General features: G+C 41.4%; 1 protein-coding gene across 1 annotated transcript; it reads right to left on the bottom strand.

Annotated features, from left to right (window-relative positions):
* Positions 1-3,697: 3,697 nt before the first annotated feature.
* Positions 3,698-4,624, bottom strand: LOC146616406 (olfactory receptor 11A1-like). Its single transcript, XM_085374668.1, has one exon. The coding sequence runs from the start codon at positions 4,622-4,624 to the stop codon at positions 3,698-3,700; it is 927 nt and encodes a 308-aa protein (XP_085230794.1).
* Between the last annotated feature and the right edge of the window lie 5,555 nt (positions 4,625-10,179).

Consider the following 10,179-nt stretch of genomic DNA (forward strand, 5'->3'; position numbering starts at 1 on the left):
TTTATACTTTAAAAGATTTAAGATTCAATTACACAGATTCTTACATATTAAGAACTCATAACAATAAACTCAGCTGCTTCCCTCCAGGTTGAACAAGACAAAAATAAGCTTCTGCTAATATTTATAGCTGCAACACAGAGGAGGAGGAGGAGGAGGGACAAACGGTGGCATTCTTTTCTTTTGACAGATATTCCTGAGTTTTTGTTTGTTTTAAATAAGATACTGTCACGTCCGGTGTGGCAGACGTGTGGAGTTGTAGAAAGGACCCAAAAGGCGGCAGCTCTGGTGCAGGTGAGTATTTATTTACAGGAGTGGGTACAAACAGCAATGGTGGGTGAACATGAAACTGGAAAACCTAAACTGGGTAAAACTAACAAAACAAACCAGAAACGAAGTTGCAGGGAGGTCCGGGGAAATACATATGGAGAGATGCAGGGAGACCAAGGGGAAACAACACAGACGAACCAGCAACGACTAAGACAGAAGACAAGACTTAAAAACACTCAGAGAACACAGGGAGATCACACACAGGTGGGGGACACAGCTGGGAGTGATTAACGTGACGAGACTCGGGAGGCAAACTGAAAACACTCACATAAGACGCAGACCTTCAAAATAAAACAGGAAATGGTAAATGGCCTGTATTTATATAGCGCTTTTACTAGTCCCTAAGGACCCCAAAGCGCTTTACATATCCAGTCATCCACCCATTCACACACACATTCGCACACTGGTGATGGCAAGCTACATTGTAACCACAGCCACCCTGGGGCGCACTGACAGAGGCGAGGCTGCCGGACACTGGCGCCACCGGGCCCTCTGACCACCACCAATAGGCAACAGGTGAAGTGTCTTGCCCAAGGACACAACGACCGAGACTGTCCAAGCCAGGGCTCGAACCGGCAACCTTCCGATTACAAGGCGAACTCCTAACTCTTGAGCCACGATCGAAAGACATACACGCAATGACACAACACACAAACTTCACACAGACTGGGGAACACATAGGAACATGAAAACAAAACCCAGAATAATAATAACTACTAAAACATAAACACGGAGTCACAAACTCTGGATCATGACAGATACACTGTAAAATCATTACATCAACACATCAGTTATTACAAGTCTTTAGTATTGTAGAAGATAACTTTTTTCTTATTATTAAGGGAATTCAAATTTCTCCACAAATGTTTTGAAACAGCCTAAAACTTGCCTGACCTGAACCTGAACAGTGTTCAGTTACTGGATGAATGTGCAAACCACCATTTGTCCATAGGGTGCACATGGGACCAGGATGATTGATTTTGTAATTGTATCTTCAGTTCTTTATGTTCTGTACACTTGAGTGAAGATTGGCACTAAGCTATCAACTGATTGCCATCTGGTGGTGAGTTGGATCAGGTGGCGGGGGGGGGGAGGATGCTGGACAGACCAGGCACACTCAAGTGTATAGTAAGGGTGCACTGGGAATGTCTAGCAGAGGCCCAGTCAGCGAGATCCTAGACTCTCACTTCTGGCAGACTTTAATAGCATTTCTAGGGACGCGTCCCGCATGGTGTTATGTCCCGGCCTAGGAGTAACCGGGACCCAACATGAAGGTGCAACTCCGCGCTCCAACCACTCCTGAGAAAGGTCAGCAAAGGCGCATGAAGGTGCTAGCAGCAATTTATTTACTTCGGACATGAGCTGTGCCCAAAATAACAAACAGAAAGATTTCTAATGTTCCTGCGAACAAAAGACAATTTTCTAACCTACACTCCCTTGTCAAAAACATGAGAAAAAGGGTTCAACAAAAAAGGGCTTCTCACTCCTACTAAATCTGCTGCAGTGCTCAATATATACAGTGAATACACAATTACAAGCAATGTTTAAACAACTATTTACAAAGGTGCTCTTATCTCACACAAGATATCTCATTTACTGACAGCTCACACATTGCAAATTTTGACCCGATTTTTCTTCCTTTCAGCTGATTGGCCAATGTCATATCAATCACAAATGTAACAATCCAATCAGCGAACAGATGTGTTTGGCTGTTGAAGGAGTGCTAAATTTGTGATTGACATGACATTGATCAATCAGCTGAAAGGAAGAAAATTCGGGTCTAAATTTGTACTTGTAAGTTGAAATCCACACACAGCCAAGAATCTGAGCGCAGAGTTTTTTATTTTTTCTTTGTATCTGTAACCAGACCTTAACAAAAAAAAGTTGTAACTCGTGTAAATATTTTTTTTACAAACACAAATCTTTTTTACACACATGCAAATTCTCATCTGTAGATGCACATACCATTCATTCATTCTAAAACCTTTATCACCAAAGGTATCATTACACCTTTAATCATGAATAATAACATTCCTGATGAGTTCCACAATTTCATAAACATTAGTGCCCCCATTAGAGATGCAGACCTTTGAACTTGGTGAATAAACTGAGCACTTATAAAAAACTTAAAAACAACTGAAGGAACGGATGTCTCCTCTTTAGTATAGAAGATTGTCTGGACTGGTTGTGGAAGGAATTACCTTCATTATCCCCTACACTGTTAAAATTGTTATTTCTCTTCTTCTTTCTGCTGTTTAGTTTTCTACAGTTTATTCTATTCACTGCAACTGAGAAATACTTACCTCTTTAACATTCATGGAGCCTTATTTCTTCAAAGGGACAGAAAAGGTGTTAGAGAGAAGTAAAACAAGTAAGTAAGGTAAGTTAGGAGGGAGCAGGAAGGAGAGCTGGAAGGGGAGCGCCCGATCTGGCTTCCCACACCTCCCCACCGGATCAGGCTGTATGCTCTTCCTCCCCACTGCCTCTCAGAAAAGGGAACAAGAGCAGAGGGGAGAAGAGCGGAACATTTTCTTTAGCTGATTTTATAACTGCATTATGCTTGTCCTACTAGACCTAGTCTAAATATATAGTGAAATGTAGTGCCCACTATCTCATTCAGGGATTACCATTATTACAGGCAGCAACCACTTTGGAATTACAGCATTATTGCAGGTGAATGCGGCACCTGCATGAGGAGGCAGTGCCACTTACTTTAATTTAAAATACCAAGATAGCAACAGACTCTGTGATACAGTGGAATGGATGTACTGACTCGAGGGCAAATCCGCTCCACTGTGTCACCCAATTCTGGAACTGGCACTAGGCAAAGAAACCCGGTTCCTTGATTTTCTTATAACAAAATAACTGGGGTTCTTTTTGTGTGTGTGTTCATGCATGAGTTAGTCTGCATTTGTGATTGTAGGCCTATGTGTTCCTGTGTTCTATGTGGAACTTCATGAAAAGGGATTGAATATCACAATTATGTTGTTTGGCCTTTGGAGTAACATTGCATCCAGGGAAAAGATCTTGTGTGCATTTGCTGTACGTTGGTATATGGTATCATGAGCATGATCTGTCTGCATATATATTCCCTCTCTCACTGTTCTGGGGTGACGATGTTAAGGACAGTGTAAGAACCAAAATTTGGTTTCCTGCTTAAGAGCAATACAATACTATAGAGGGTTACATGAGCCTGTTAGTTTATTTTAAATAAATTCAAAAAAAGACACAATTTTGGACTTTTTAATAAATTGCTGTGTTTAGAATTTAGAAAAATTACATGTTGCCAAGTAGTTCTTTGCAAAGAACTTAAAAAAATTAATTGCATGGTTATTTTGTGAATATAAGTAAATCTGCTGAACAAAGACATTTATTTTCTCTTTAAGAGAAACCTTTGATATGATTGCCTTATCTTTGGTAAATTAAATCCATACATAAATGGGGTGAGCATTGGTTGAAAAATGAGGACATACATAGGCAAAATTATATGAACTTCATCTAATACCTGAGAAACTACAGACCTGAAGTCAATAAAGTAAAATATATACCCGACAAACAGGTTTGACACAGAGATGATCTGAGGGGTGCAAGTAGTCACAGCCTTCTGCTTGTTTTCTTTCGATGTTTTTCGACAAACTCTCAAAATCTTCATGTAAGAGACTAAAATGAGACTGAAGGGTATGAAAACACTCACAGTTGCGAAGGATATATCAGAAATAAAGCTTTGGATTGAAACTGAACACGAAAGTCTAATTATTAATTGGTGGTCACAATACACGTTGTGAATAATATTTTCACAAAACTTCAAACTGAAGATGAATGAAAATGAGAAAATAAAACTAAGAAATGAATACACCCACACAAGCAGAATCAACAAAAACACTCTCTCTGCCTTCATAATGACATTATAGCGTAATGGATGACGGATTGAGATATATCTGTCATAGGCCATGGCTGCTAAACTACAAAGCTCAACAGAAGCACTTGTGTACAAACAACACATCTGCAGAAAACACCACGGCAGGGTCACCTCGTGGCTGTCTGAAAACATCTGTGAGAGCAAAAGAGGATACAGTGATGTGCTGGCATTTATTTCATTCACACATAAATTACAAAGAAGTATATACATTGGCTCATGCAGCCTTCTGTCCACACGTATGACCAAAATAAGGAGTGTGTTTGCCACACATATAGAGACATACCAGACCAGTATTATTACAAAATAAAGGTATTTTAACTCTCCAACATTTTCAAAAGCAGACAGCACAAATGACACAATCTCACTTGAGTTTTCCATTTTCTCCATAATATCCCACAGTGACAAAGATAGGTCAGCAATAATATATATTACATTTGCTAGACAGCAATACAACGACCAGGTATAAATTGCCAAGAAATGTTTCTACTATGATACCGTTCAAATGCTGTTTTACACACACATGTTACCTGATTATGTCACGTTCCTTCTCAACAGCTGTTGCACCTGTTGTACAATGTCCACATTAGCAATCAAAAACAAACAGCAAGTAGTTTTATACTTTAAAAGATTTAAGATTCAATTACACAGATTCTTACATATTAAGAACTCATAACAATAAACTCAGCTGCTTCCCTCCAGGTTGAACAAGACAAAAATAAGCTTCTGCTAATATTTATAGCTGCAACACAGAGGAGGATGAGGTTGCTGAGGTTCAATTCTCGACCTCACCGATCCTTTAATAATGCAGCTGGAGAAGAAGAGTCAGATGAGGCTGAAGTATCCTTTCATCAAAGCTTTATTACCAATGCGCATTGAGAGATCACACTACATGCAGCCACAGCAGTGGATCTGAGCAGCAACTCCTCAGTCTGTTCATTATAAAGGCTCTGGGCGCTTCCTTAAGGGACTGCCCCTATAGTTATCTAGTAGTAACACAAGCATCTTGCAACCTTTAGCTTACATGCTCAGTCACAGGGACTACAGGTGAGCCCACCCTCATGCTCGCTACAGTCAGCAAAACAAGTCATAAAAAGAATACATGTTGTTTCCTTATCAACCACACCCAAGGACACACCCCCAAACATTCACATAGAAGGGTACACTCCCCAACTGTTCCTCTGTAGTTTCCTGCTTTTCTGTTCTTCTTTACAACCTACTCCTTATCTCTGCACATCATAAGGGAACTGAAACATGCCACCTGCTCAAATACTTTCTCACAATCCCCCTTTTGATCTCTGCTAAGAGATCACACTATTCAGCTGGTGTTTCCCTTCCAAGTCGTCTTGGTCCACTGCAAACAAAGGCCCTATGGTTGGGATACGAACTAAAAGCTGATTTCCCCCAAAGTAGTAATAGAGCCAACAAAACCATATCATTTAAGTTGAGATCCTGACACCGAGGTTAGCCAGGCGGCTAATGCTATCTACCGCCTGACTACCGAGGATAGTGACGTCATCAGCGAGAGACCGGTGACCAGCATCGCGGAGCATGACGTCCGAGCGGCACGGAGGAGAGTGAACACAAGGAAAGCGGCGGGGCCAGACGGCATCACCGGCCGTCTGCTGCGCTGCTGTGCTGACCAGCTAGCAGGTGTTTTCACTTACATCTTCAACGAGTCCCTGGCGAAGTCTGTGGTCCCCACATGCTTCAAAAGATCCACCATCATCCCTGTGCCCAAGAACAGCAAACCCTCATCCCTGAACGATTACCGGCCAGTTGCACTGACCTCGGTAGTAATGAAGGTGTTTGAGAGGCTGCTGAAGAACATCATCTCCTCCTCCATCCCAGACACCACAGATCCGCTGCAGTTCGCCTACAGATCCAACAGATCCACAGAGGATGCCATCGCCCACGTCCTACACACCACTCTCAGCCACGTGGACAAGAAACAGGGTAACTATGTGCGAATGCTGTTTGTTGATTACAGTTCAGCGTTTAACACAATAGTGCCCTGCAGACTGTTCACAAAGCTCAGGGATCTGGGACTTAACAGCCGTCTGTGTGCATGGGTGTTGGACTTCCTCACTGGCAGAACTCAGGTGGTGAGGGTGGGCAGGTGCTTCTCCAACAGCATCACCATCAACACAGGAGCACCTCAGGTATGTGTCCTCTCGCCACTGCTCTACTCCCTCTATACTTCAGACTGTGTGGCCACCCATGGCTCCAACACCATTGTGAAGTTTGCTGACGACACAGTGGTGTTGGGTGCCATCTCCAACAACGATGAGGCGGCCTACATGGATGAAGTGAAGAATCTGGCATTGTGGTGCCAGGACAACCACCTCCAGCTGAACGTCTGCAAGACCAAGGAGCTGGTGGTGGACTTCAGAAGGGGTCAGCACAGAGACTACAAGCCCATTATCATCAATGGAGCTCCAGTGGAGAGGGTGCAGTCCTTCAAGTATCTTGGTGTCCACATCTCCTCAGACCTGACATGGGCTGCCCACATTCAGGTCCAGACCAAAAAGGCTAGGCAGCGCCTGTATCACCTACGACAACTGAGGAAGTTCAGGGTCTCTCCAAAGATCCTCAGGATTTTCTATACAGGCGCTGTGGAGAGCATCCTCACACAGAACATGACATCGTGGTTTGGGAACAGCTGTGTGAAGGACCAAAAAGCTCGCCAGAGAGTGATCCGTACAGCAGAACGCTGCTGCAGGATTGCTCTCCCCCCGCTTCAGGACACCTACACCAGGAGATGCCGGACTAGAGCAGCGCAGATACTGAAGGACCCGTCCCATCCAGGCAACAAACTGTTCCAACTTCTGCAATCTGGTAGAAGGTTCCGCATCATCCGGGCAAGGACAGAGAGACTCAAGAGGAGCTTCTATCCCCAAGCCATCTGTGCCCTAAACACACACACCCGCCCTCTCACATCATCTATAATTGACTGAGACAGGACTCTCTTCCAGACACTCTAAACCAAGGCACAATGTACATTCCAAATTCCTTTAATTTTAAATATGTTTATATTGTCGATCCTGTAAAATAGTCAGATGTCTATTCATATTAATGTACAGAATTCACCTGCTTGCTGCTACTACTGCACATTCACCCAGTGTATATACTATATATATATATAATGTTCTTCCTCTACACCCCCCCCCCCCCCCCAAATTTTTGCACATGTCGAGGAGCATGTAAGGCTACATTTCACTGTGTGTTATACTTGTATAACTATGCATGTGACAAATAAAGAACCTTGAACCTTGAACCTTGAACCACCAAAGTGGAACCCTTCTCCACTTGAATCCCTTCTAAATGACCCTTCTAGGAATGCATGTCTACTTTCTAAGGCGACTGAGGTCTTTCAACATTTGTCAGACAATGCTCAGGATTCTTTGCGAGTCTGTTGTGGCCAGTGCCACCCTTTATGCTATTTCATAGGGCACATCTGCACCAGGGCAAACATCCGCCTGCTATACAGATGAAAATAGAGCAACAGGACTGCTGAGTCTTTGATTTTATTTATTTTCTGCTGTGTTTCACTTGCATTTATTTGAAAAACTGAGTCTAAGCAAAAAATAATAATTTTATTTTATGTGCTGGAATGTGCAGAAAATAGGGTTAAATATTAAACAAATTTCCTCCAGTCAGAGAATGTTGCATATAATTTAATTTTTGCTTGATGCATAAAGTTAAAAGATTAAAACTAATAAAAATAAATTTTAAAAAGAGACTTTTCCATTTGATTACATTTTGTATGATTGATTATGCAGAAAAAGTAGAATTGGGCTGAAAGATCTATCGCTTTATCACCTATTCAGGTTGTAAATTGTGTTTTTAAAAAGTAACTAAGTAACTAAGTAATTAATTACTTTTGAAAATAAGTAATCAGTAATGTAACAAGATTACTTTCAAGTAACTTGACCAACACTGGTGACAAGAGCCTGATAGTTAATTTAAAATAAATTCATTTAAAGACACATATTTAAAGTATTTAATACGTTTCTTTGTTTACAGTTCAGAGAATATTACATGTTGCAAAGTAGCTTTTGCCAAATTATTTTAAAAAGAAAGAGTTGCATGGGTCTTTTGGAATTTCAAATATATCTCTGAACCATAATATGATTGCTGAATGTTATAAGCATAGCATAGCATCTTTATTTATAAAGATTATTATTATTTATAATGCACACTAGGCACACTCAGGTGGAGCTGGTCTTCCGACCTGAGGGATCGGGAAGGTATGCATGGATGAAGAAGCTCAGAGAGGTACAGAGGGGCAGCATTGGACAAACATTTAAAAACAAATAAAAGCAGCTTAAAATGGATCCTAAAATGCACGGGCAGCCAATTAAGTGAATATAAAACTGGGGTGATATGCTCGCATCTACGAGTCCCAGTTAAAAGGCATGCAGTCAAACTGAAACTGAACTAGCTGCAGTCAAAAAACAGAAGATCGACTCACCCCAAAATAAAGAGAATCACAGTAATCCTGCTGAATGGTTACAAAAGCATGGATTACTGTTTCAAATTGCTGTCTCGCAAGAAAGTGCTTAATTTTGGCCAGCTGCCTGAGATGAAAGAAACTAGACCTTACAACCGACCTGAACTGGCTTTCAAGCTTAAGCTCAGGATCCATTTTAAAACCCAGATTAACAATCTCTGTTTTACAGAATGATTTCAGGGATTGCAAATCAACACACGGAACAGCAGTGGAGGCAGGTTTAAACACCATTACTTCAGTTTTAGAATTGTCAAAGCAAAGAAAGTTTAGCCTGTATCTAGCCCAGGTTTCTTAAGAAGTGGTTGCACAATTGCATCTTTGAAATTCTTTGGAACCACACCTGAGGTAAGGCTGCTATTTAAAATGGTTAAAATAGTTGGACCTATGGTAGAAAAAACTTCTTTCAGAAAACGGGGAGGGGTAGCATCATAAGGTGAGCCTACAGGCTTTAAATGATCCCCCACCTCCTGTAGCTGAGCAAGAGTAACCGACTCAAACTGTTGAAAGACAGCTGAGCAAATTGGAAGATCAGAGGGGTCAGATGTGGGCAAAATAATCCACGCCCTAGCCGAGGCTACCTTGTTCATAAAGAAGTGCAGAAACTTTTCACACATTTCATGTGAAGGCTCAAAACTAAGAGCAGAGGGAGGGCTTAAAATAGTCTCAGTTAACTTAAACAATATATGTGGTTTCTGATAATTCACCATAATAATGTTTGCAAAGTATTTCCGCTTTGCTTCTTTTATTGTAAGCTGATATAAGGCCCAGCGCTCTCTTAAATTTTGTGAAGGGACCTGTAAGTTATCTTTTTTTCCATCTCCGCTCAGCCCTACGACATTCACGCTTCGCAGAACGAGTTTCATCATTCAACCAGGGTTCAAACTTAGTCTTAGGATGCCTAATTTTTAGAGGGGCAACAATATCCAAGGCAGTCTGACAACTGGTATGAAACCGTAGTTCCTCTACGTATTGGAGTGTGTCAGGAATGGAGAACTGATTATAGTAGGTGGAGAACCGAGCTGCAGTGAAAGAATTTAACAAACGAGTTGTCTTAGCAAGGACATGCCTCCTGAATTCATTTCTAGATAAAGAAATGTCAAACAGAACCGGCATATGATCAGAGAAAAAAGGGTCAGAGACTTTCAGATTAAAAACAGGCAATCACTGCGCTAAAACCAGATCGAGACTGTGACCACAATGTTGCGTGGGTGCAGACACACATCGAACTAAATTAAAAGAATCAGTAAGATTAAAAAATTCTTTAATCATGGGCTTTTCTGGACAGCACACATGAATATTAAAATCCCCGACAATAAGAAAGGAGTCATATTTTATCGTGACTTCAGTTAGAAATGCAGCAAATTCCTTTATTCTCCTACAGAGCAAAGATGCTCTAGGATAATCTCATTCTGAACAAAGATAT

The sequence above is a fragment of the Diplotaxodon limnothrissa genome, linkage group LG16, assembly GCF_057381915.1.
Source record: "Diplotaxodon limnothrissa isolate DT_005_m linkage group LG16, D_limnothrissa_male_GT1.1, whole genome shotgun sequence".
Taxonomy (NCBI): domain Eukaryota; kingdom Metazoa; phylum Chordata; class Actinopteri; order Cichliformes; family Cichlidae; genus Diplotaxodon; species Diplotaxodon limnothrissa.

Bases quoted from the DNA above. Each gene is read 5' to 3' on its own strand.
- LOC146616406 (XM_085374668.1), bottom strand. From the start codon at position 4,624: ATGGAAAACTCAAGTGAGATTGTGTCATTTGTGCTGTCTGCTTTTGAA.